Raw genomic sequence first — 27,597 nt, forward strand, 5'->3', positions numbered from 1 at the left:
GCCCCTTAGATAAGTAGTAAATATGGAGAAGAGAGAAGACAAAATAAGCAAAAACAAAGTAGCTGTCTGGCTTTGTTAAGGGTAAACAACCCAGAGTTAGCCCAACAATTGCCCATGGTTTGTTATTGGGTTAATTCCACCTTCCTGTAAGATTTCTAGTTGGCTCCGGTTTACACTTGATCCATCTGAAATTTGTTCCCCTTGAAAATGAGTGACCAAAACTGCATTCCAGAGGAGGTCTTGCTAGCAACTTGTACAGATGCATTCATGCTTCCTGGTGCCTGCTCAAAAGTGCCCCACCTAATGCAACCAAGGATTGCATTTGCCTGCTTTGCAACTGCATCACACTGGTGGCTCCTAGTCATCTTGTAACTGAACAAGTTCTGCCCAGTTCTTTCTTCATCTGTTATTTTCAGATGATGAGTCCTCCACTAATAATATAAAATGTTGTAGTTTCAGAGTATGACTTTAACTCTCTGAAATCACGGTAGGATTTCATTCCATTTCGGTTGCTCTGTTCAATGAGATCATCCAGTTCACCTTCCTGCTTCTGTAGAAAGAATGGCATTTTATTTCTTGGCATCTATAGATTTCATCAGTGCACTCCTACTTAAGAAAAATGTATATAGGCCCCAAGACTGATTTCTGACCTAGAGGAATTCTTCAGCCCAGAAGTTTCCAGTTTAACACATTGTTTTACTGCTTTTACTGTGGATGGCTGTGTCTAGCAGGTGTACTTAGAATTGCAATCTAGCCTTCGTAAGTTGTTAGGATTGAAAGCAAGAACCGTGTTTGAATATGTTACTACTTTTAGATGGTTCTAAAGTGAGCTTTTATGGAAGTTCTGCTTTTTGAGGCTCATCTTTTAATTTTTGTGAACCGCCCAGAGAGCTTCAGCTATTGGGCGGTATAAAAATGTAATAAATAAATAAATAAATATCTTGACCAGTTGAAACCATTTGCTGTGTGGCCAACGATTAAAAACTTTTTCTAAAATTCAGCTAGACCAGGTATATTGCAGTTCTCTGGTGTAGAAAACTAATTCTCTGCTGTTATGTGTCCATGCTGCCTTTCATTTTATTTGTTATGTTCTTTCCCACATTTTAATTATTCTTTCATTCTCCTTTATTATTTGCCCTGACCTCATCTACCCTGACGTTGAGCTAGTAGCTCTGAAGTTACAGCGACATATTTATTACATTTCTTGAATCTAGTTGCATGATTAACCCTCAGTCAGTCAATGTTCCATTAAAGATGTTTGCTGGTGAATTACTATTTATATCCTGTGTGAGACTGAGGCAATGTGTGCATACATTTGATAAAGTATTGGGCTTTGATGGGGGAGTCCCAGATTCAGTTTCCCCACTCAATCACACAGCTCACTGGGTGATCTTGAGCAACCAGTTTGTTGGAGGATAAATAGTTTCATCCCACGTACCTGTTTCCCCCAAATTATCCCTACAACGCTAAGCTGTCGGCGTTGTTGTTGTTGTTGCTACTGGGCGGCAAGATCCTTTGCATACCAGGAAGTAGGTTTAAGTGGGGAAATGTAAAAAAATCATTTAAAAAACAACAGATGACCCAATCCGATTCAAATTTGGTATGCTTAAAGCTCTCCTTAATATCTATTACTATGCCAATTTTGATGTCTTTACCTTTAAAGCTTACACCGATGTAAGCATTTGTTTAATTTCTCTTCAAATCCTGCTCCTGCGCCCCAGTGGCCGCTTGGATGATACACTTGAAAACTAGTATCAAAATACGGCGAGTCTTTTGCTTTTATAGCACAATTAAAGCAGGATGCATGGGAGTACTTCACAATAAAAGCAGATTATAAGCTGGAAAACTTCGGAGGCCTTTGCATGCAATTTGCAGTGATTGCACAGTATAACGCTGGTGTGATAAAGCTCAAAGTGAGATACCACCCAGCCCATCCTCCCCTATGTGAATTGTCCATGCTGGTCCAACCCTGCTCTTTGTCAGCATAATGGCAATGACTGACTGAAGCAACCTGCACGTCTAAGAGCGTAACACCTACATTGCTGGATAGAACTGTTTTGCAGCCTGTCTGACATTCCCCTCTGTAACAGGGGTCAGGCACTCTTGAGAGCCGCAAATTGTGTTGTTCTTTTTAGCATCTGAAGTAGGCTGTCTCTGTGTACTGATGTTTCATTTTAATACCACGTCTCCTCCTCCTCCTCCTCCATGCATTTGTTTTGAACGCCATCTAAATTCATGGCTCTCACCGCATCTCTTAGTAATGAGAGTTATAAGTGAACTGTGTCTTGTGTTGAAGAAATACTTTTTGGTCTGACTTGCCTACCAATTTCATTGGATAATCCTGATTTTCTTGGTAATGAGACAGAGAAAATGTGACTCCATCATCTTGTAAGTCTCCATTATGTTCTCCTTTACAAGTCAAGATGGTAAACAAAGATTTGTTCTTGGCTTATGAATCCTGGCTTGTTTAGGAACAACAAACCAGGAGTCTAAATTTCCTCATCACAAGTAGGCTTTCAAATTCTAGTTAGTTTACCCGCTGGTGGGAGGAGCCAAGCAGGAACAAACAGGCTACATGGACTAGCATTAAGCTTGGTGACTGTAAGCCAGGATTCATGGGATGTCAGGAATCTTGGCTTACCATGATGTGCAAATGTGCTCAATTTTCTAAATGTGTCTGATACATATTTATGTCATGGCACTTGCTGTTTTACCACAGATGGACTGTAGACAGGACTGAAGTCACCAAAATAGTGTATGTGATCACTGATATTAGAAATTTCTAGGTGTTATTGATCCCCATAGCTCAGTTCACCTGGAAAAATTCCATGCGCACCCTGGAGTTGTTTTTTCTCAATATGGTGCATTATTTATTCCAAGGCAGAGTACATAATCCTCTTCCTCTCCATTTATCCTGACAACAACCCTCTGTGGGGTAGGATGGGCAGAGGGTCTGTGACTGGCCCAAAGCTTCAATGGCTGAGTGGGCACTAGAACCTGGATCTCCTGACTCCCAGCCCAATACTCTTGCCACTACACCACATTGGCTCTCAGTGTTAGACAGGAAGTCTGGATGATTTCACTGAGCTCTGCTTTATCCATCCCCAGGGTTAGGGACACAGGATTGTGCCTCAGCTCCTTTTTTCTTCTGCAAGTTCCCCTTTCTATTTATAGCACCTGCCACCTATGTATCTGGCAGCTTCCGCTGTTTGAGAGGTGAGTTGCAGGTTGCAGGGTGTGGCGTCCGGACCTGGCAGTTAGTCATCTATTGGTCCACATTGCAGAGCTGGCAGTACCAGCAAGGTATCCTTTCTTGACAGTACCTGACAGTGACGTAGCAGGGGCTGCAGGTGTGGCCGTGGACCCAACCGGTTTTGTGAGGAGGGTGCCCACTTTCATTACGTGTGACTCACCTGCTTGGTCAATGCAACTGAACGGCTCCTCCCATGATACTGTGCTGTGGTCCCTCCCTCCACCTCTCTTGCTCAGTTGTGTGCCACCTGTCTGGCACCCCTTCCAGAAATAGTAAAGCTGGAGGTGCAGCTGAGAGCGGAACTGAGCAGTTCAACCTGGGCTAAAATCTCCGGCTTGGGAGGAAATGGGTGGGGTTTCATCCGCTTTAAGCAGGTCTGTGTGTACTTTGCTCCACATTTCTGCTTGGAGGTAAGTAGTAAACTTTGAATAAGAGTTGTAAAGAGGTTTCTTTTCTGTTTTTTTCTTTTTCTTTTTAAAGAAGGAGTTTTATTCTTTTATCTTATTTAGTGTCTTCCGTTGTTCCCCGCTTGGGAATCTCTTTAGATGTGGAGTGGTATATAAATGTTGTAAATAATAAATAAATAAAATATTTACAGTTGAGCTGTTCGCACAATGGCCTGGTAAGGTTTCTCTAGCCAAAGGGTACCAATAATGTTCCTCGTCCACATTGAGCAGAATGAAGGTCAAGCGGCTGGAGTGTCGTTCTCCCAATTTCTGTTCGCTGCAAAGTTGGTATCAGGATAAGGGTTAGTGTCCATGGCTCAACACGAGTGCCTCTGGAGATATCCCTATGTGCAGGGGCATGGAGTTGGCTTTTGTGGTGCTACCGCTCTCTGCCCAGAGATGTGGCGTTCCTTCCTTCAGTGCCCTGAGGCTTTGACACACATATATATGCTTTAGAACTACATTCCAGTCCCTGCTCAGTAATCAAGGTGGCTGTGATTGCCATTCCTTCATTTTTTAGCCTTTTAGGTCTGCAGGACTTTTTGCTCAGGAGTAGCTGCTTTGTATGCTCACTGGCTGTCCCCCCCCCCCTTTCTCTCTGCTAAACGTACAGGTTTCCATCTGAGTGGTATTGTGACAGAACCTGCAGGCCCCAGTGAGCCTGAGCACAGCTACCACGTCTCCATCAGCTTTGACCGCTGCAAGATCACATCTGTGAGCTGCGCCTGTGACAACCGGGACATCTTCTACTGTGCCCATGTGGTGGCGTTGTCCCTGCACCGTATCCGGCATGCCCGCCAGGTGGAGCTGCGCCTGCCCATCTCTGAGACCTTGTCCCAGATGAACCGGGACCAGCTGCAGAAATTTGTGCAGTACCTGATCAGCGCCCACCACACCGAGGTGCTGCCGACGGCGCAAAGGCTCGCCGATGAGATTCTGCTGCTGGGCTCTGAGATTAACCGAGTGCATGGTACGGAGCTCAGCTTGGGTCCCGGGGAGAGGCAGCAACAGCATTTGGGAGGGGAGGGGGTCGCTGCCGGCGTCCATTGCTGCTTGCTCCTGTCCATCAGAAAGATGGAGGTGGGGGGCGGGGACTGCCGCTTCCGCCATAAAGGAACCCAGAAGCCACTGCCTGACTGATCGCTGAGCTAAGCCTAAAAATCTGGTTTGCCCAAGTTCACCACTCTGCTTAAAACAATGCACATAGACAAACCCTCTTACATACAAAATAAAAGGTATTGTGAAGAGAGAGAATTAGTATCAATGAATAGCAATGGGACACGGCTGCGAATGTTGCAACAGTTATATAATGAGATAGTGATGCAAATCTAGCATGTGTGGCAATCAAATTCCATGATCATCAGGTAACCTTCATTCATATAATCATAGTAAGGATACACAAACAGCTCCTCTGATGGGCCGGTCATATTAGCTGTTTCTATGGGGGAATCCGCACGTCGTTCTGAGATTGCTTCTAAGCGGCCCCAGTGCGGCGTGAAAGCGAGCGTGTAACTTGTCTTTGGAAGAGCCGACGAAGAGACGTCCTTCCCGCCGCCCCCGCTGCCACCCACAGACCTCCTCGCCGGCTGGGACGGAGAGCTCGGGGGAAGAAGGCGGGGTGGAGAGCTTCTTCCACTCTCAACCCCGCCTTCTTCAGCCGAGGTCTCCTCTCCGGTCGGCGAGGAGGTCTGCGGGTGGCAGCGGCGGGGGGCGGCGGGAAGGACGTCTCTTCGTCGGCCCTTCCAAAGGCAAGTTACACGCTTGCTTTCACGCCGCACTGGGGCCGCTTAGAAGCAATCTCAGAACGACGTGCGGATTCCCCCCCCTCTCTTTCCAAGCTAAGCGCACACCAATCACCGCAGCTCTTACAATTCCAGTACAGATTTCAGTACTCTGCTAAGGTGCACAGGTTGCTGGTCTGTTCAGTGATTTCAATTTAAGTCTCATTCAGGGCCAGCCCTCACATTAGGCAGGCTGAATCCCCCACTTCATGCAGTCATACAGCAAGTTTCTCCCATGCCCTGCTTATGGGAAGGCCACCCACTACCATGCTGTCTGACTGGTGCTGTTCTCTTGCGCCGGCAAATGTGGGAGATCGGACAGTAAGAATCCCCAGAGCAGCTGTCTGCCCACTCTCTCATTTGGGTCCTCGGGTAAGGGCTCACAAGGGCTCCCTGCTTACGTAGGCAGTCTCCAGGGTCACCTTGTCCACAATGCCTTGCTCTGAGGAAGGACCCCACCTCAAAGCAAGGAATTTGGGGCCTGGCCAGGTTTCTAGAGAATCCATTTTCTGCTCTGAGGGAGCACCCAGAGCGAAAGATAGGGGTGCATAGCAGTGGCGATGCGGAGGAGCAGCAGGACCCATCCTCCCAACTCAGGTGGCAGAACATGAGCTTCTTCAAAATCGTTTCCGCAAACCATCTGTTGAAGGGACCATGGCCTAGTATTGCGAATGCTCTCTTTTCGTAGTGAAGTTGGAAGAGCGATCACTGTGCTCCCCCCCCCCCCCAGATAGGAGGCCGAGCCGAATTGACTTCTGCTAAGATGCCATGCACTCCGGGTTACCCTGCTGAATGCAGCCATGGTACAGTAAATCTTGGGTCTTCTCCTCCCAGGTGCTCCTGACCCCACAGCCGGTGCTGGCATTGAGGATGCAAACTGCTGGCACCTGGATGAGGAGCAGATCCAAGAGCAAGTCAAGCAGTTGCTGTCGAATGGCGGTTACTACGGGGCAAGCAAGCAGCTGCAGTCCATGTTCAACAAGGTAAAGGCAGTGGCGTGGGTCTACACAGCCCTGCTTCCGCCACTCATCTTTTATTGCGGGGATTCTCTGAACTGTGTTACTGCTCCCTCCGGGTGGCCATTGGAACAAGGACCTTTTCCCCTCATGCTGTGGAACTGGCATGCACCCCCAGAGCCTGGCAATACCCCCCCACTGCCTCACTTTGTCCTTTGGGGCTGTCTCTGTGCCCTGGGGCATCTGTCTAAAACGCTAAGGCGATGCCTGGCGTGCTGGAGGTTCCTAGCTATGAGAAGACGTTTGTGATGCTAAGCTACAGGATATGTAAACATACCTGGGATCAGGGAGTGGGGGAGGAATTGTGTGTGTGTGTTTGTGTGTGTGAGTCCAGTGAACTCCCAGTCGGCCTCGTGCCCGGCCTTTCCGTGTGCCTGTGGAAAACCCAGGAAATACTGAGCAATGAAGTACTAGTGTGCAGATGGTCTGCTCGAATCAAGCTAGTTTAAACTATTTCTAGACCAACCTTTGAGAGCAGGAGCCCTCCCATGGTGGCATACGACAATAAAATTCATATAATAAGGAAGTAATGAAGTAGTAAAAACACCAGCCTAAGACAGAATCTAGAAGACAATTGCAGCTACAAGCCAGCCTGATAAAATATAATCAGGCGAAGGCCAGAGTAAACAAGTACATCTTTGGGGCCGCCCTAAAAGCCTGCACGGATTGGGCATGGCAGACCCCCCAATGGCAACTTATTGCAGAGGTGCAGAAAAAGCCCTCTCTTGTGAACTCCCCCACAGAGGTGGACAAGTGAGAAGAGCTTACATTGCTCTTCCTAGAGCACTTAGATATTCTTAGATCTGAGAGATACTGGTTATATCCGCCATGCTGGAGGTCCGCCATGCACCATCCTTGCAGGCTTTTTAAGAAAGCCTTTAAAATGTTGTATTTTACCATGGCCTTCTCATAAATGAATACTGTTTTGCTGCTACTGCCCTTGTTGTCATTATTTTTTTTAATTGATATTTTACGTGTATGTTTTTATTGCTTTTTAACGTTTATGCTGTTTTATGTATTGTTGTAAGCTGCCTTGGGAGGGCTTCTGCCCTGAAAGGCGGTTATTTATTTATTGCATTTCTATACAGCCCAATAGCCGAAGCTCTCCGGGCAGTTTACAAATTTAAGACAATTCAAAACAAAACAATAGTATAAAACTGTAATATAAAATACAACATAAAAGCCCAACCAAGCTAAAAACAGCAGCAATGCAAAAAATACAAATTTAAAACACAAATTTAAAACAGCAAAGTTAAAATTAATTTATAGACTGTTAAAATATTGGGAGAATAAAAAGGTCTTCACCTGGTGTCTAAAAGCATATAACGTTGGTGCCAAGCGAACCTCCTTAGGGAGCTCATTCCACAGCCGGGGTGCCACAGCAGAGAAGGCCCTCCTCCTGGTAGCCACCTGCCTCACTTCCTTTGGCAGGGGCTCACGGAGAAGGACCCCTGAGGATGACCTTAGGGTCTGGGCAGATACATATGGGAGGAGGCGTTCCTTCAGATAGCTTAGTTATCTGGGTTCCTTCAGGTTAAGAAATGTTTTAAATAAATAAATATCAAGGAGAGTCACTTTACTTAGGGTGAATTGCTAGAATATTCCTTCATCCCCTCCCTCTTGGATCAGGGCTTTTGGGGAAATTTTCAGTGCCTGGTTCCTGCCAAGGCAGAGCTGTTAACAGGCCTTGGGTTGCTGACATTTGGAGCTATGGAATGATGCAGGCAGAGGATGACCTCGAACCTGTCTGATAGCTGGGTGAAATCAGCTGGCTGCTTTGAACAGGAGGACTCTTGTGTGCTGAGGTGCCTGCTGGCCTTCAGCATGGCCAGGAGGGGGGCTTGGGGCTCTTATCGGTGGGGGAGAGGTTGCGACAAGACAAGAGACTCCACAGTGGCTTTGGGAGAGAAAGGGGTTTACTTTCTGGAGCCCTTGGCCCCTCCCTCCACTCTCCATTCGTGACTTCTCTCCTCCCCCCAAGGTGCGGGAAATGCTGAGAATGCGGGACTCCAATGGGGCACGAATGCTCATCCTGATGACAGAGCAGTTCCTGCAGGATCCACGCCTGGCTCTCTGGCGGCAGCAAGGAGCAGGCATGACTGACAAGTGCCGGCAGCTCTGGGATGAACTAGGTGAGTAGTCCCCTTGCGTTAGGGAGGGCTCTGCCCAAGGGAATCGACATCAGCAGAATTCTGGAAACTGGTGCAGAATTCCGTTTTTTAAAAAGGCCAGTTTCTAGTCCGTATAGCTGCAGAGAGAAGGTTGGAAACGCGTGGGCAGGGCTTGTCGAAATCACGGATGCCAGAGGATGGGTCTTCCTTTCCATAATTTATTTTGAAGGTTTAGCTTTTAAGCTCACGTGATGTCACGATGCTGTGAATGATTAGCAATGCTTAAACTCATCAAAGAAGTCATTCCCCCCCTTAAAAGGGCAACACCTGCGAATTCCATGATCAGCTTAATGCTGCCAGTTGAAATTATCTCCCCACCTTCGGCCAATCCTTGGGGAAGCCACTGGGAATGGCTCTGTCTATGCACTTGATGTCCTGAGTCTGTACACAGAGAGGTGCTCTTGACTTGAGGGAGTGCTTTGGCCGAAGAGGAAAATTGGGAGAAAAACATAAAGAAATGCACAGCCTCCAGACAGTGTTGAGGCACAGATTGCGGGAGAGCGAGATGATTAGCAGCTATCTTTTCAGCTGTTACATACATACATTTTTATTATGCGGTCACAGACCCAATAGAAACTATACCCACAATCGTTAATTTAAAACCATAAAATCACCGTCATTTGTTCATTATACAAACAGGCTAAAAGAGTTATTTAAAACATACACATATTTAAAATATATAGGCATAGTTAGAACACCTGGTACAAAAGATAAGCAACAGCAGCATGGGATAGAAGTTACAATTAAGATGAAGTCGATTTGCGAGACCTTTGTATGGAGAGGAGGAACTTAGCCACTAACTCTGTTGTTAACTTGTTTGTACCTGCCGGAAAATACTCCAAATACTGTTTGGGTGTCCTTCCAGGGCATTTTCTCATAAGAGGGCCAAGAAATCTATTTCTCTCCTCCCTGTGGAAGCTACATTGGAAAAAAAAACATGGTCTAGTGTTTCGACTGCTTTGTCACCACAGGGACACAAGCAGTCCTCATATGGGATGCCCTGATAACGCCCTTCCAAGATTGCAGAAGTAAGGCAGTTAAATCTAGCCCTTGTAAAAGCATGTCGGTACTTGGGGATGGTCAAATAGTCCAGATATCTAGCACATCTGGGAAATTCAAAAATTAGACCAGAGTGTATTGGAGAGCAGAAACTGCGTGCCTTTGTCATAGCACATTGAAAATCTATATCCTTAATCCGTTGTTCTACTATTTATTTATTTATTTATTTATTTATTACATTTCTATACCGCCCAATAGCCGGAGCTCTCTGGGCGGTTCACAAAAATTAAAACCATTCAAAGTATAAAACAACAGTATAAAACCATAATATAAAATACAATATAAAAGCTCAACCAGATAAAAACAGCAGCAATGCCAAATTACAAATTTAAAACGCCATGTTAAAATGTATTTATAGATTGTTAAAATGTTGGGAGAATAAAAAGGTCTTCACCTGGCATCTGAAAGCATATAATGTAGGTGCCAAGCGAACCTCCAATCTACTATGGATTTTGCCACAGAGTAAACTTGTGTATGTAGAAAATCCATTGATATGGACCTAATATGCGCAATTTGACAGTAAAACCTTTAAACCATGAACTGGTGAAAACATCCCTTTGCAAAAGATAAAGATAGCTTTGGGATGAATTGGCATATACAACCTTTAGCCAATATCGAAAGGCAAGGGACCAAGCCCTGCCTCCTATAGATGCTAGGCCAGCCTCCAGGCACAATGCAGCAGATGGCACACACCTGGGCATTCCAAAAAGTGAGTGCAAGAAGTTTGACAGAACACTCTCGGCAGTTGTATTAAATCCCTGGATCCATATTGGGATAGTGTACAACTGGGCCAGAATTTTAGCCTTCAGCTGTTAAAAGCCAAACCATAGTCAGGTGAAAACCAGATTTCAAAGGAACTGCTCTACCTATTGCTGTGCCATAAAAACCCCAACCTCCCTTCCGTAATATTGAGTGGGATATAGAGGTTGACCTACAGCCGGAGAGTAGGCACCCTTTTTGGGCCCATGGGCAAATTTGGCACTTTGAGAAACTGTGCTGGGCACCACCACAAAATTTATTTATTTATTTATTGCATTTATATACCGCCCCATAGCCAAAGCGCTCTGGGCGGTTTACAAAAATTAAAAACAGTAAACTTTTCAACAAATATACAAAGTTTTAAAAACATAAAAAGCATAAAAACACAGTATTAGTGGTTATATTAGACGGCAAACCATCCTTCTATATATCCTTTTGCTTTACAACTTTCCAGCTCCAAACCAGAAACGGTGATTTGGAGCCTGAGACAGCAGGTGGTCTTTCTCACCTTTTAATGCAACCTTTTAAAGGCTGCCGTGGAAGAGGTGGCTACTTACAAAAGGCAAGGAAACTGCCCAAAAGATTTAGGACAAGGCAGAGGTGGGGTCTGAGCTCCTAACATACAAAATGACTCCTTTAAAACACAGTTTTTAGTGACAACAGAAAACTGTTTCCCTTCCTTTCTTTGGTGGCTGGGGCACATTGCAGAGGAAAACAGCTGTCCAACAATCCCTAAGAACGTCTCTGAGCCCCCTGTGTGGCCCAGAGGCATTCATGGGAAATGGGAAATGGCGGGGGCTGGAGGCCCTCACTTTGCTTTAAAGCGATCCCAGCTGCCGCTAAGAAAAATTGTTCTTAAAAAAGAAAAAAAGTGGGAAGGTTTAGGCCCCCTCGGTGGGCACCAAAAAAGATGTCCCAGGGGCGTGTTGCCTTCCCCTCACCTACAGCTTGCCTTGGATGCCAGTATCCCTCATCCCCGCTTTGGTGATGAGCCTCCTCGGTTCTGCCACCATAAATTTGCTAGACAGTAAGATTTGTTGTCATTGTTGTTGTAATTTACTGCATTTATATCCTGGTCTTTCTCCCATGCTGATGCTCCCATCCAGGCACTGTCCAGTTCCGAGTCTGCTTAGCTTCAGTGGAATTGCTGCTTCATTTGCCGTCAGACCACAGCCCTGCCCTCCCCTCCAAGTTAGGTCTCTTTGTTAGAGCTCTCCTTTGCATCTGTTTTGGACTGCTTGCAGGCTCACCTGGCCGTTTTGTCGTTCTCTCTTTGTGCCCCAGGCGCCTTGTGGGTGTGTGTGGTCCTGAGCCCCCACTGCAAGCTGGAAGAGCGGGCTCTCTGGCTGCAGCTTCTCAAGAAGTGGAACAAGCAAGACATCTGTCCCTTGGAGGAGGGTAACTACTCCTGCGACAGCATCGGAGCTAACAGCACCTTGCCATCTAACCCAAACCGCAGCACAGGTAGGGAAACCCATGCCGAAATCGTAGAATAGTAGAGTTGGAAGGGGCCCACAAGGCCATCGAGTCCAACCCCCTGCTCAGCGCAGGAATCCACCCTTAAAGCATCCCTGACAGATGGTTGCCCAGCTGCCTCTTGAAGGCCTCTAGTGTGGGAGAGCCCACGACCTCCCTAGGGAACTGGTTCCATTGTCGTACTGCTCTAACAGTCAGGAAGTTTTTCCTGATGTCCAGCCCTCTAGAGGGGAAATGTCATAGATCCCGGTCCTGAGACTTGCTTGCTTGCTTGTTTATTTATTTATTAAACTTTTATCAGACCTTTCCATCAAAACTGGCCGTGCCACCCTCCTGTCTCCTTATTCTTCTCTGAGCAAACATGTTTACCTCGGACGGCAGAACACGAGAATCCCCGTGTCGTTGAGTGTCTTTTCATTTTTAAATAGTGTTGCATAGTAGCTGAGGTTAAGCTGTGAACCGGGAGGTCTCAGTTCAAATCTTGCCTCCACCACAAACTGACTAGGCGGCCTTAGGCAGGCTTCTAACTCAGGCACGCCACCTGCAATGTGGTCGTACTGCTGGCTTACCTTATAGGACTGCTGTACGGATGACTGAGAGATCGTACGTGAAGTGCTGCAGAAAGGGCGAAGTGCTCCCTAGATGCAAACGGGGGCTCCTTAGAGGAGGGCAACCCTGGTGCCGTTCCAAGCCCAGTGCTTCCACAATGTTCCCAAGCTCTGCCCTGACCTGTTTCCTCCTTGGCAGCCGGCGTCCGGCAGACGGTCTTTGGACGTGCCATCAAGGCTGCGGAGCTTCGCTGGGGAGACTGCCACCTGCAGAAGATCCTGAACAGCGACTGCTGCGGCGTCTCTTTGAAGAGCGGAAGTGACAAGCTGGGCTTTGATCCCCAGGGCCACCCGCTCTGGCTGGGGGACGCCTTCCCCATGGCCTGCGCTCGGGTGGACGCCTTGCGCTCCCACGGCTACCCCCGCGAGGCCCTGCGCTTGGCTGTGGCCGTGGTCAATGCCATGCGCTTGCAGCGGCGGCACCAGCTGGAGAGCTACAAGCAGCAGAAGAAAGGCAAGGAGCGCTGAGCAGAGCGGGGCGGGAGGGAGACGCCGGGCTTCGGCTTGAGCCTCTGGGGAGGGCCCCGGCTCGGCGGAGCACAAGCTTTGCACATGCAAGGCCCCAGCATCACCGGGAACGCGTCTCCTGTAGCAGGGCTGGTGAGGAGTCCCAGGAGCCTGGAGAAGGGCAGGGGCTCTTCCTGTCCATCTGTGCACGATCCCGTGGCTTTCCCAGCGCCTCTGAGGTCATGTTCCAAAGGAGGCCGGGGGTTCTTGCCAGGGGTATTTGTGGGTCCCTGCTGCTTTCAAGCACGGGTGGACAAACTTGTGGCCCTCCAGACGTTTTGGCGTACAACTAACTCCCAGCATCCCTCACTATTGGCTATGCTGCTTACGGCTGGTGGGAGTTGTAAGCCAAGACATCCAGAGGTCCACAAGTGGCCCACCTCTGGTTTAAAGCAGCAGAGACTGTGGGAAGGGAGAGCACAGCCCTGTGGCTCTTGGCGGCGGGGCCCGGGCTTCCCTGCCTTGACGCTGTCTCCTGTATTCCCTAGCTATTGCGGGTGCAACTGCCAGCCTTTTCCATGGATACATAGAAGTGCATTTGGGTGCCAGCGGTCAGGTGGGGCTGGGCCGCCTCAGCACTGGGCTTGGTTCCTGATGGGTCTTTCCCCCTTTCCCCCTGCAGAGCTCCTGCACAAAGGCACGACTAGCATCACCAACCTGGAGGGATGGGTGGGGCACCCTCTGGACCCCATTGGTTGCCTCTGCCGCACCTTCCTGGAGGCCTGCCGGATGGATGACGAGGGGCTGGCCCTGTACCCAGGTATTGCAGGGCAGGGCACAAGAACAGCAAGCGTGCGTGTGGGGCGGCTGCACAACGGAGCTGCTTTGCATCACCAGCCTAGCCTACGTATCCCGCCTGGATTAGCAGACGACGACCGTGGCGTGCGAACCAGGGCCCGCTTGCCCCTGTGGGGAATTGGCCCAGGCCTCGCTAGCCTGAGGACGGAGGGCGCTGGGTTTCTGTGGCCCTGCCATCAAGGGGCTTTGCACGTCTCGGGCGGTGTCTGTGCAAGAGCTTCCCTCTTGCCTAGCAGGGCTACGCTGTGTCCCCACAGGGGACGGCAGAGGAAGGCAGGTTGCCTTACTGCGCCCCAACACGCTTGCAGGTGCGGCGGGCTGTTCCATCTGCCGCCCTCTGCTCAGCCGCGCCGTCCGTGTCGCCCCTCCCCAGACTCTGCGGCGGAGCCCAAGAAGGCCCTCTACCAGCACATTCCCGTGCCCTCGAGCCCTGGCGAGTCGTACTTCACGCTGGCCCTGGAGGTGGCGCTGCTGGGGCTGGGGCAGCAGAGGTCCATGCCGGAGGGGCTCTACGCTCAGGACAAGGTGGTGCGCAGCGAGGAGCAGCTGATCGGCCTCCTGGACGAGATGGAGCTGGACGAGCGGCTGGTCCCCGTGCTCCGCAAGCAAGCCACCCTGCTGCTGGACGGTAAGCGGCCTGGAGCCGGGGCCCTGTGAGAGGAGGCGCGCACCCGCCACCGTGCCGCTGAAGAAGATAGCCGAGGAGGCAGGGTGGCTAGTGGGGAGGGATGACAGCTGCTCTTATGCAGCAGGGCTGCCAAAGGCCAGGGGCTGCAGAGGAAAAAAGTGCCACCCTGCCCCTCTGCCTCCCAGTGCGGCATCGGCACAGTCGCAATCCGGTCGCTCTGGATTTGGTGCTAAGGGAGCGCCAGTCCCCCCGGGCCTGAGCGAGACCCTGCGTCTAGCAGGCAGGCAACAGGGAGGCAATGCGGTCAGTGCCAAAGGAGCAGCGTCCTCCCCAGACTTTGCAGCGTCGGAGCGGAGAGCTCTGCGTGCCGCAGGGATGCGAGCCCTGCACAAAAACGGCCTTTGGGATGCAGCTTCCGTGGGGGTTGGAGGTGGTGGCGATGCTGGCCTTACCCGACCCTGAGAGTCCAAGAAAGGCCAAGCCAGCAGGTGGGGGAGCCTGTGCCCGCTGGCTCGTCCTCTGCTTGGGAGCACTGATGTGCCCTTCACGCTGCTCTCCTCTGGTATCTCGCGGGCGGGCGGGCGGGCGGGCCTGGAGCTAGGTTGTTGTGCTGCCTCTCTTAAAAACCGCCTGCCTGCCTGTTCCTTCCAGGGGGCCCCTTCAGTGGATTTGGGGAGGTCGTGTTCCGCGAGAGTGTCCCCATGCACACTTTTGCCCGCTACCTCTTCACTGCCATGCTGCCCTATGACCCCGAGTTGGCCTATCGCTTGGCGCTGCGAGCCATGAGGTATGTAAACCCCCTCCTCCACTTCCACCAGTGTTTATTATTTATTTACTCTGTTTGTTACCTCTATACCCCGCCTTTTCCTCTCGCAAGAAGCCCAAGGCGGTGCACATGACCCCCCCCTCCTCCTCTTCATTTTATCCCCACAACAACCCTGTGAAGTAGGTTAGGCTGAGAATCAGGGACGGGCCCAAAGTCAACCAATGGCGCAGCTTCATGGCAGAGTCGAGACTTGAACCTGGGTCTCCCCAGTCCCAGGCCAACACTAACCACTACACCACACTGGCTCTCAACGTTCCCCTACCCCTTGCTGCTCCAGCTCTTCTTGCCACTCTTTGTGACTGCTGGCCCTTGTATACGTGCCAATTTATTTATTACATTTTTATACCGCCCAATAGCCGAAGCTCTCTGGGCGGTTGCTGTGTCCCCCATCCCTGCTTCCAATACATACACACATACACACACCCTTCCCCCGGGCCTTTGCTTGCGCTTTCCAGCTGCTGTTAAACGCTGTCGATCGCAATATTGAAAGTAGCGCTTCTTCACGGGAAGCGAGTGACTTACATTAGCCAACCCCCATTTCTTGATATTGAAGCCAATCTTCCCTTACTGGGGTCCACTAATTCTGGCCGGTGAGGGGGTATCTTTCGCTCAAGCGGTAGCAACTTGACCAGGCTCCTTTCTCTCATCTCCGCAGGCTCCCTGTGTTGGAGACGGTGTTGCCAGCGAGCGACATCCTGCATCAGAACCCCCTGGACTCGATGATGGCCAACCGCTTCCCCCGCTGGTTTACCCTGGGCCACCTGGAAACCCGGCAGTGCGAGCTTGCGTCGGCCATGCTTACGGCTGCTAAAGGTAGCTCCAGTCATGGAGTTGGAGCCCAGAGATTTGGGGGCCACAACCTTCCCCTTCTGAAGGGAGGAGGGCTTATTATGCAGAGCCAATGAAGCAGAAGGTTGGATTCCGTCCTCAGCGCTGGGAAAGGTATAATCCTGGGTGCTTTCTGTCTTTTTGGCTCATTCTAGGTGACCCCAATTGGCTGCGCATGGTCCTGGCCTCCATCCAGCAAAATATCCACTCTCCAGCCTTGTTGTTCAAACTGGCCCAAGATGCTTGCAAGACCGCCACACCGGCCAACACCCCTCCAGACACCACCTTGCTTAACATCTCTCTGGAGCTTGGCCTGCAGGTGAGGGCATGTGTGTGGAGGTGGTGCCCCTGCCCTCTGAGGAGAGGGTTCGGGGCTGCCCTGTGCTCACTGCAACAGGTTTTAGAGCAGGGGGTAGGCAACCTGGTGCCCTCTAAGATGATTTTTTGGGACTATAACCCCCATAACCCATGCTGGCTGGGGCTTATGAGAGTTGTAGTCCGAACCATCTGGAGGGACGCTAGGTTGCCTAACTCCGTTTTAGAGCATCCAGAACAATGCGTGCTCTTTTTGGCAGGACCATTTCCACTTGACGTTTTCATGATGCGGGCAACATTTGCCCAGGGATGGGATGCTTGAGCTCTTTGAAGATCTCTGAACTTTACTTCACAACTCAGTTCAGCTCATGCCTGTTCTCTCATTTGTGTTTTTGGGTCATTTGAATGGGATTTCCCCTTCGAAAGTTGCACATTTTGAAAAAGTTGCACTTTGGGAGAGCAAACACTAGTTCGGGAATTTGCGAACACTTTGGGGAGGATATGTACTTCTGTTCGTGTTCAGAGTTGTGAATGGGGGCGTTTTCGAGTGATATACAAACAAATGAAGTTCTCATGCACCCGTCCGTATGCCCCACTGTTACTAAGCTTTCAGTAATTGTAATATTAGATTGTAAGCCTATGCGGCAGGGCCTTGCTATTTACTGTTTTACTCTGTACAGCACCATGTACATTGATGGTGCTATATAAATAAATAAATAATAATAATAATAATAATAGTAATGGTAAGGAGTGCCCCTAGACACACAACCGCATAACAGTTGAATCAAACCACATTTGTAAGAAATTTCAAAACGGTGACTTATTTTCTATAATAACGACAATTATACAGTAGTTCAATCAAACAAAATAGTAACCTCAGTTATAAAGCGGTTCAATCAAACAACATAGAATAAGGGATTATTTTTATGACAATGAAATTATTACAATAGACCAAATTACTTCTATAACAGGAATCCAGATAAGCGTCCCGTTTCGTGCTACTTCCTCAGATATATGGTCACTAAGTGTCGCCATGTACGAGCATAAGCCGTGGGGTGTTGGCTGGAGATAGCAAATCCAAATCTCCTTTTAATTATCCGTCACCTTCCTTCTACGGGAATTCTCTTTTGCCCCGGCTAAGAATTCATTAGCTTCAAGTCAGCGAAACATCTTTAAATTTTGGGAAATAGGGTGTTCTTCTTCGTGGTCATCTGTGCAGTCACACATATGGGCTCTGCGCTTGCGCGGAGCCTCGTTCGGGAAGTTTCTATAGCTGATAGAGATTTTGGCGGGAACTCTCCCCCAACGCTGCTCAGGAGGGTCCTCGCCTAGCTCCCCAGTTCCTCTTCGACCGCCATTGCGGCTGCAGCGTGAGGGAGTTTCGCTATCTTCGGACATGTTCATTGGCTGATTTCTATTCTTTCTTCTTTCTAATTCTCACTCTTTCTTCTTCTAGCCTTTTTCTTCCCTAAAAAAAAATTAATTTTTTTTAAAAAATCTTTATAGTATTATCTATGATCTTTCCCTACTACTGTTTACGATTCTTATCGCAATCTACGAAGGGGCGTATGGCTCTCTGGGCACCTTTTAGAAAGTGCTCCGTTTGTGGCAGCAAATTGCCGCTTTCAGATGGCCACCGCCTATGTTTCCTTTGTCTTGGAGAAAGTCATAAAGTCGAAGCCTGTTCCTTTTGCCAAGTGTTTTCAAGGCAGACTCATTGACACCGAGCGGACCAACTAAGGTCAGAACTGTGGAAAAAGGCATTACAAGCAGTCCCTACCAAAAGCTTAGAAATGCCGGTCTCCGTAACACCTGAAAGAGGAGATAAATCCGAGAGACTGTCGACATTGATGTTATCTCTGGCTTCCACGGCCGCTAAAAAGCTGGCACCCCTTCTAGAATTGAAAAGAAGAAGAGGAAGCACTCAGATGCATCTGCCGAGGTTGCCAACAAAGTGTTGAAGTGCATTCCGACACCCCCTCCACTCCACTCTCCAATACCGGTGTTAAATCAACAGCTGTTATCAGGGGATAACCCAGCTCAGTCAGTAGATGAGCTCTCTATCAGAACAGTCGACGCCGTTCCGACGGTATCGATCTCTGAGGGGGAGATACTTGACTCGTCCCCACATGCACCTCTATTGTCAGGACCTCAATGCACTCCCCGTAGGGAGCCAAGAGTCTCACCATGCCGAACATTGCCACCAAGGCCTAGGGATCGACAACAATACTATAGAGACTCCCCGGAGTCAACCAGGAACTCCCCTCGACACCGGCAACGCCGCTACAGAGATTCCCCCGGAATGGACTAGACGCTCTCCTCAGCGCCGAGACTTCGAACCTCACTATCGACGCAGCCGATATAGGTCTCGATCACCGTCCTCCGACTGGAAGCGGCGCTCTGAGTGGTCTATGCTTCCAAGGCCAACCTATTATTGGGTGCCATGGAACCCCTCCTATGACGCTGTTTATCAGTATCCACTGTCTCCTTGACGCCGGCAACCTCCATTGGCATCGATCTCCATACCGAGAGACCAGCCTCCGGAACCATCGCGTCCGATACAGCCCTCAATTCTACCCATGCTTGCCCCCTCCCCCCGATGCTGACGCAACCAAATCCAACGTGCTTGATGCCAAGAGCTCCATCGACATCAAGGGAAGTACCACAGCAAAAGGAAACCGATTTCATATCTCAGCCAGATCATGACGGTTTCAAATCAGATTCGCACTCGTGTTCTTCAGTAGCACCTTCCCTTCCATCCCCCGATAACCTTGTGACATCACAGGATCCAGTCTCTCTCTCGGAGGACCTTGGACATTTCTCAGATCTAATCCAACGAATGGCACAATCATTAGGAATGGAATCTCAGGGTTCGATACAGAAGGTCACAGACCTTGTTTTTGATGCTGTGCATTCTGAGACTACGCTACCCGTAGCGATATCACTGCTTCCCTACACTTCAACAAACAATACAACAAGCATGGAAATCACCAGCAACTCTACCTCCTGCATCAAAGAGGTTGGAAAATATGTACAAACTTCTTGAAAAGGACGCAGAATTTTTGTTTGTTCACCCACAACCGAACTCAAGTGGTTGAATCAGCTCAAGGCCGTTTCCAACGAACTCATACTGCTCCTGTGGGCAAAGAAGGTCGCCATCTTGATTTAATGGGTCGGAGAATGTAGTCCTCCACATCTCTAACCCTAAAAGTAGCCAACTCCTAGGCAACAATGGCGAGGTATCAGCTTTTCCTGTGGGAGAAAATGAACTCCCTTATCGATCACCTAGATGAGGACCACAGAGAACTAGCTTGCGTCTTCCATTCTGAAGCAGTGCGCTTAGCTAAACAGCAGATAAATACCGCTCGACACCAGATGAATTGTGGCGCGAAATCTATGGTGAGTGCCGTGGCACTTAGAAGGCACGTGTGGCTAAGGTCTTCAGGTTTGTCACAAGAGGCAAGATCCCGTATTGAAGATCATCCTTTTGATGGCATAGGATTATTCAATGCCAAAACAGACGAGGCTATGGACACTGTCCAGAAGGCTAGAACGACTGCAAAGTAGATGGGCCTCGCACCTCCTCCTCACCAATTCAAGCAGAAAAAGTGTTTCCGTAGCCAACCAACACAATTTTCTTGCTTCGAAACGGGTCAGCAGGGTTTTAAGCAAAACCAACAATATCAAGACAAAAATAAGAGTCAACCTTCATACAAGTTCCGTCCGCAACGCCGCAAGATGGATGGTGCTGACAGACATCACCTTTGACTCTCCATCTCTTCACATGACTCCATTCGGAAACCGACTCTCCCCTTTCTTTTCGACATGGTCCCAAATAACATCCGACTCTTGGGTACTAAAGATCATAGCGGTGGGGTACCGCATAGAATTCCTCGCAACACCACCGTTGGGGTTAATACGTTTCACCTAGCCTTCGTTAGCCCTACAGGAGGAGATCCAAGCTTTTTTGCAAAAGGGAGCGATGATGCATGTACCAGAAAACCTTGTTCAACACATTTTTTATTCCCGCTATTTCACTGTGCCAAAAAGAGATGGGGGTCTACGTCCCACTTTAGACTTAAGGAACTTAAATCTTTTCGTAAAAACCACGAAATTCAGGATGACTTCACTAGCCATTATCCTCCTGCTCCTCGCAAAGGGAGTATGGTTTGCATCCATCGACCTCCGAGATACATATTTTCATATAGACATCCATGAGTCCTGTCAAAAGTTTCTTCGGTTCATGATGGACGATTGTTGCTTTCAATTCCGGGTACTTCCCTTCGGCTTATCGGCCGCACCAAGCATTTTTACCAAATGCATGGCGGTGGTCTGCGCATATCTGTGGCAGATAATTGGGAATCCAATTATACCCGTATATCTACGACTGACTAGTCGTAGGACAGTCCAAAACACTTCTCACACAGCAACTCCAAACAATCCAGAGTTTGTAAACCAACCTAGGACTTTGTATCAATGAGGAGAAGTCGAATCTTGTTCTTTCCCAATCTATAAAATTTATAGGTGCCATTCTCAATCCCCTCTTGAACGCGAAAAGAATAATTCTTCAATTACCAACCAGGGTCCTGACATCCTTGGTATGGTGGACTCAACACGATCATCTGTTGATGGGGATACCCTTTCATCGCAGTTCCCCGTCGATCATTCTAACAACGGATGCATCCCTTCAAGGTTGGGGTGCTCATTGCAAGGGCATGACAATTCAGGGTGCTCGGTTGAACAGTCAGAAACGCAGTCACATCAACATCCTGGAACTCCTTGCTGTCCAAAACCCCCTCAAAGCCTTTGCTTCAGTTCTCAGAAACAAGCACATTCAAGACACCTCAGACAATACCACGGTGGTCTTCCACCTCAACAAACAAGGAGGGACGAAATCAATCCGACTAGTCAGCTTGACAATCCAGATTCTGGAATGGCGACATCGAATTGCTGTTACAGCAGTCCACATTGCGGGCAAGGACAACGAGTTAGCAGATCAACTCTGCAGAACCATCTCAATATCGCACGAGTGGCAACTCCACCAACAAGTAGTTTATGCCATTTTCCAACGTTGGGGAACGCCAACCACTGACCTGTTCGCCACACAAGAGAACTCAGGGTACAGCCTGTTCTGTATGCAGTAGGGCAGGTCTGGGACAATTCTCCAGGGGGGATGCTTTTCTCCTGACCTGTTCTCACGAGCTGTACTTCCTTTTCCCACCACTCCCCAAGGTGTTGGGGAAGATCACAATAGACAATACAAATTGCATTCTGGTGACACCGTGGTGGCCCAGGCAGGGCTGGTTTGCCCCACTCCTCATCAGGTCTCGGGGACAATACTACCGCCTTCCGAGGCGCCCAGACTTACTACATCGACAGGAGGGCCGTGTCTACCACCCCGAAATCGACACCTTGCACTTGACAGCGTGGAGGCTGTTTCCCTGCAGGAGGACACTCACATGATAACTAAGATACAGGAGGTCCTTGATGCAGCATTGAAGCCATCCACACACTCATTTTGTTCGAGGAAATGGCTAAAGTTTAAAGAGTTTGCCTTAACCAGGCAGTTTGAACCTTTTTCTTCATCGGTTCAACAAGTTTTGTCTTTCTTGTTAACGTTAGGGGACAATGGTCTCCAGTTTTCCATCGTTAAAAGGTTTATTTAGCAGCCATATCATCATACCACTACCCTGTAGAGCAGTGGTTCTCAACCTTCCTAATGCCGCGACCCTTTAATACAGTTCCTCATGTTGTGGTGACCCCCAACCATAAAATTATTTTCATTCTTCTCTACATGATCCATTGTCATGGGCTGGTTTGCTAATGAAAATAATGCATAACAATAGCTTTAATAATACAAAAGATGATACATGACATAGTTCAGTCAATACAGTTTCCTAAGACCATCGGAAATATGTGTTTTCCGATGGTCTTAGGCGACCCCTGTGAAAGGGTCATTCGACCCCCAAAGGGGTCCCGACCCACAGGTTGAGAACCGCTGCTGTAGAGGGATACTCTGTATTCTCCCACCCACTAGTCCGTCGATTTCTGAAGGGATTATGGAACATTAAGCCACCAGCTAGACAACCCACACCTTCCTGGAGTTTATCAGTGGTGCTACTTGTTCTCTCTGCAAAGCCGCTTAGCCCATGGCCACTTCAGATCTAAATTTTCTGACTTGGAAGGTTGTTTTTCTTGTGGCCATAACTTCAGCAAGATGTGCAAGTGAACTAGCAGCCTTGCGTGTGGATGAACTTTTTCTTGTCTTCCATCGTGACGAAGTAATACTGCGCCCTGATGTCAATTTCTTACCCAAAATAGTTTCAGATTTCCATGTAAATCAGGACCTGGTGTTACCAACCTTTTTTCCATCACCATCTACGTCTCTTGAATCTACTCTACACACATTGGATGTACGATGTGCCTTGGCTTTTTATAAAGCCCGTACAGAGAATTTTCACCTGTCTCCAGGCTTATTTCTCTGCTATGGACAACATAGAAAAGGCCACCCAGTATCCACACAAAGGCTCTTTGCTTGGATAGTACAGACTATCTGTTTGGTCTCTAAGTTGGCTAAGATCAACTTGCCTAACACAGTCAAGGCTCACTCCACGAGAGCAGTTGCCACCTCAACGGCGGTTGGACGTGGACTCTCTCTACTCGAGCTGTGTCGTGCTGCAACGTGGTCTACACCGACAACGTTCATCAGGCATTATAGACTGGATGTATGTTCCAGAGCGCATTGCTCCTTTGGACGGGCTGTCCTGTCGGCGATTCTGCAATGAGACACCAACCCACCACCAGTAAGTCAGCTTGCTAGTCGTCCATATATGTGATGCACAGAGACCACGAAGAAGGAGGACAGGTTGCTTACCTGTAACTGTGGTTCTTCGAGTGGTCATCTGTGCAGTCACACAACCCACCCACCGTCCCCTCTGGGTGTCTTTCTTTTGGGCATTCTCTGGGGACTGTTTTTTTCTTCAGTCCGGGGACCGCAATGGCGGTCCCTTGAGAACTGGGGAGCTAGGCAGGGACCCTCCTGAGCGTTGGGGGAGGGCTCCCGCCAAAATCTCTATCAGCTATAGAAATTTCCCGAACGAGGCTCCGCGCAGGTGCAGAGCCCATGTGTGTGATTGCACAGATGACCACTCGAAGAACCACAGTTACAGGTAAGCAACCTGTCCTTCTTTTAGCTGATGCTTCGTTCACAGAGAGCCAAGTTCCAGTCTACCCATTTCTATAAAATAGTAGGAGGGCTGTCAGATCTCCGCTAACAACAGATCAGATGCACATTTTTGTCTGAGTGGCTGCAGCTCATGACGAGCATCGGGTCTTTAGACGGGCTGAACAGACATAGAGCTGTTAAGTTGGACCACAGTGTCTGGCTGGGGGCTTCTGCTGATGCACTTCGGGGCCCTCCCTCCAGTTCCTCTGTGTTTTGCTTCCAGTTCCTGGAGGGCACTGAGTCCACTTGCTTGGAGCAGAGACTTAGTAATGGAACTCCTTCATCGTATTCAGGTGGTGCTTCTCTCCCCTGTGAGCCATCATACCACTTCTTAGCGTGCAAGGCACTGTGCTGTAATTCACTCATCCAGTGCTCCTCTGAGGTCCCATTCTACAGCTAGGGAGCTGAGAGGGATGGATCCGTCCAAGCCCCCCTGCCCCCCAGGCATGGGGATTTGGGTGCAAGGCTCCCAGTTCCATGCCTACCATCGCGGCTGCCACTGGATCACACCGCCTGATGCTTCAGTTAGCAGCAAACTCTGTCACCATGCTCTAGGAAGCAGGTGGCTGGAGGGCAGATGCCATGTGGCTCCTATTAGGAGTTGTGCTTCCCTCGGCACTAGGACTGTCTTGAAAACATCCGTTTGCCACTGCTCTTCCCCTAGGTGATGCGAATGACGCTCAACACCATGACCTGGCGTCGCCGAGAAATGGTTCGCTGGCTGGTCAGCTGTGCCACGGAAATAGGTGAGTGGGTATAAATGCTGGGAATTGCCACAGAAGGTCACACGGGCGCAAGGAAATTGTGGGCTGGCTCCTCCCCCCACCCCCTGGCCCTATGTACAAAGGCAAGCCCTCTCAGCCTGCCCCCCATTGCTCTGAGTTCCGTCAGGGGCTTCTGGGCCTCCTCTTGGCACATGGGCCTTTGTGATTAACCCCTGCCCTCTTCCCCTTTTCCTCACTACTAGGTGTCCAGGCCCTGATGAACATTATGCAGAACTGGTACACGCTCTTCACACCCATTGAGGCCACGACCATCGTCGCCGTGACCGGCACCACGCATGCCACGCTGCTCCGGCTGAGCCTGAGCACGGGGCAACGGGACGAGCTGTGCAGCTGCGCCCGGACGCTGGCGCTGCAGTGCGCCATGAAGGACCCGCAGAACTGTGCCTTGCCAGCTCTGACGCTCTGCGAGAAGAACCACGCGGCCTTCGAGGCGGCCTACCAGATCGTGCTGGACTCGGCGGCCTCTGCTGGCATGGGCCACTCCCACCTCTTCACCGTGGCCCGTTACATGGAGCACCGTGGGCTGCCGATTCGCGCCTACAAGCTGGCCACCCTGGCCTTCTCGCACCTCAGCATTGCCTTCAACCAGGACACCCACCCTGCCCTCAATGACGTCCTTTGGGCCTGCTCCCTTAGCCAGTCCCTGGGGAAGAACGAGCTGGCTGCCATCGTCCCACTCGTCATCAAGAGCGTGCAGTGCGCCCCCATGCTCTCTGATATCTTGCACCGCTGGAGCCTCCCGCCTCCAGGCCTTGCCTCGCTGGGAGGGGGGCGCCGTGGGGCAGGCGGCGCCGGTGCTGGAGGGAAGCTCTTTGCTATGGACAAGGCCCCGCTCTGCCAGCTCCTGGAAGCCGCCATGGCTGCCTACATCAGCACCACCCACTCGCGCCTCACCCACATCAGTCCCCGGCACTATGGCGAATTCATTGAGTTTCTGGGCAAAGCCCGCGAGACCTTCCTGATGGCACACGAAGGGCACGTGCGCTTCAGCCAGTTCCTTGACAACCTCAAACAGACCTACAAGGGCAAGAAGAAGCTTATGCTGCTTGTGCGGGAGCGCTTTGGCTAGGGGGCACTTTGGGGAGGGACTGCTTTGGCTAAGGGGGGGTGGGCAGCCGGAGGGACGTCTCTCCGCCTTGATCGGAAGCACTTTGGCTTGGAGGGCGGGGTGGAAGGACCTCTTTCCTTTGCGGGGCACAAGTGCTTTGGGTAGGCGGCCAGGCAGAAACTGAATTTCTGCCGGGATTCGGAAACCCCTCGGCCTGTGGGGTGGGAGAGCAGTGAGGTCTCTCGTCCCTTCAGAGGTTGTGCTCCAGGGCTCTAGGACTGAGCAGATGGGTCTGCCCTTCCACTGGGGTTCAGGCTGGAGGAGGCCCGGGAGGGGGAGGGGGGTTCTGTAACACCTTGGCTGGGCACAGCCTCTCTTGAAAGGCTGCAGCTTTGGCCCTTCCACTGGCTCCGTCAGTGGGGGCAGGAAAGAACCGGGCCTGCGCTTTGGTTGTAGGAGTTGCCAGTTTCAGTATTATCTCATGCCAGATGACAACAGGCACTTCCCCACCTTGATTGAAGGTTTTGGGCCCCGGCAGGGTCTCGCGGAAGGTGGGCGTCCAGTCCCATGGAATTTCACAGCTGCTGTTCCAATGTTATATTTCAAATCCGGTGGGGGTTGGTTTGGCCTCATTTATTCAAGTCAGGGTGGGATGCATGGGGACACGTACCTCCTCTTCCCTGCTTAGAGCCCCACAAACGGTCTTTGCCCCACCCCCACCCCGATCTCACTTTCTCCATAGCTCCAAATTCTTTTATGTCTGAAATACCAAACTTGTGTTGAAGTCTGGACATTCAGAAGGCGGAGGGGCCGGGGGGGGGGGGGGAGGGGGGCCTGAGCATCCTTATAGGACTAGCGTACTTTACCCACGAAGCTCTGATGCCGGGGTGGGGAATGTGTGGCCCTATAGCTGTTGTTGGATTACAGCTCCCATGAGCCCCAGCCAGCATAGCCAATGGTGGGGGATGCTGGGAGCTGCTGTTCCACCACAGCTGGAGGGCCACACATTCCCTGCTCCTGCTCTGATGCCTCCTTGCACTGATGGCATTGTGTTGAAAGGAAGTGGCCCAGAATCCCTTGTGCCAGAGGGACACTCTCACTGCCTGGGGTGCCTAGGCCTGGCTGGCACAAATGTTCTCAAGCAGGACTAGTGTGATGGAGCGACATCCTGCCGGATAACTGGCAGCAGAGCTAATGGCCCTGTTGAGAAGACACCTTAAACCACGGCTTTAACCACAGGGAATAAGGCTTTTTGCCTTACTCAGCATGGTTTAAGGTGTCTTCTGAACAGGACTGGCGTTGGTCATCCGGTGGCAGATGGAATACATTCTGGGCTTTATCAGGCTGAATTCTACAAAGAAGGTGTTGGGGTGTGTGTGTGTGCGGGGAGGAGATGGACAAGATGCGATGGGCTAGGAGCTTGCTGTGTCTTTCATGGGATGGTATTTTTGGAAGAGAGCAGAAGGCCTCAGCCTAGGTTCAACCCAAACAGGTTACATTCCACACACTCAGGCCTGCTAACCCACATGAATAACGCCAACCACAGCCTATCTCATTCCAAGCAAACCAGAATCTCCATTCAGTCACCTCGTCTTCCCTTCCAACTGTAAAGTTGGCGACCGCACCCCCCCCCCCCACACACACCCGCATTCTCCTCGGCATGGCTCCCTACCCCGCCCCAACACTCCATCTCCCAAATCTGTCAGTATTTCAGCTTTCCCTTGGCTGTGCTCGTGGGTCACAGACTGGCTCCAGACTCTGCTTGCTGTGGTGGCGGGGACCAAGGGCACTCGAGGGGCCGGTGCCCTGTTCTGTAGTTGGTCCTCTTTAACCTTGTTTCCAGTTAATGCCCCTCAGACTCCTGCAATTGAAGGATTCCCACTCCCTGTCTCCTCCAGTATGTCATTCTGGAGCTGCTGGTGGATAGACAGCTCATACCTCAAACCTCCCCCCCTCTTTTGGGCCAAGACAACGCTGCTAGGTGCCGGACCTGCCTGAGACAACTTGCCACTCCGGGTGGCTGTGCCATGCAGTCCAAGAAGCGCCCCCCCCCCAGTATTTCCTTTTG

At 50.2% G+C, this 27,597-nt stretch overlaps 1 protein-coding gene across 2 annotated transcripts in view; it reads left to right on the top strand.

Moving 5' to 3' along the window:
• Window positions 1–25,550, top strand: part of ZSWIM4 (zinc finger SWIM-type containing 4) — a 48,155-nt gene extending 22,605 nt beyond the window's left edge. Inside the window, exons 3-14 of one of the 2 annotated variants that reach the window (XM_063119330.1) lie at window positions 4,313–4,669; window positions 6,315–6,463; window positions 8,478–8,628; window positions 11,770–11,949; window positions 12,709–13,023; window positions 13,699–13,836; window positions 14,248–14,502; window positions 15,154–15,289; window positions 15,984–16,141; window positions 16,312–16,475; window positions 24,361–24,442; window positions 24,664–25,550. In XM_063119330.1, the coding sequence (XP_062975400.1) occupies window positions 4,313–4,669; window positions 6,315–6,463; window positions 8,478–8,628; window positions 11,770–11,949; window positions 12,709–13,023; window positions 13,699–13,836; window positions 14,248–14,502; window positions 15,154–15,289; window positions 15,984–16,141; window positions 16,312–16,475; window positions 24,361–24,442; window positions 24,664–25,550 (2,972 nt within the window). The remainder of the gene's footprint in view (window positions 1–4,312; window positions 4,670–6,314; window positions 6,464–8,477; window positions 8,629–11,769; window positions 11,950–12,708; window positions 13,024–13,698; window positions 13,837–14,247; window positions 14,503–15,153; window positions 15,290–15,983; window positions 16,142–16,311; window positions 16,476–24,360; window positions 24,443–24,663) is intronic. The other variant, XM_063119331.1, reaches the window with a different exon arrangement.
• The last annotated feature ends 2,047 nt before the right edge of the window (window positions 25,551–27,597 follow it).

This window comes from Elgaria multicarinata, chromosome 3 (assembly GCF_023053635.1).
Source record: "Elgaria multicarinata webbii isolate HBS135686 ecotype San Diego chromosome 3, rElgMul1.1.pri, whole genome shotgun sequence".
In the NCBI taxonomy this organism is placed as follows: domain Eukaryota; kingdom Metazoa; phylum Chordata; class Lepidosauria; order Squamata; family Anguidae; genus Elgaria; species Elgaria multicarinata.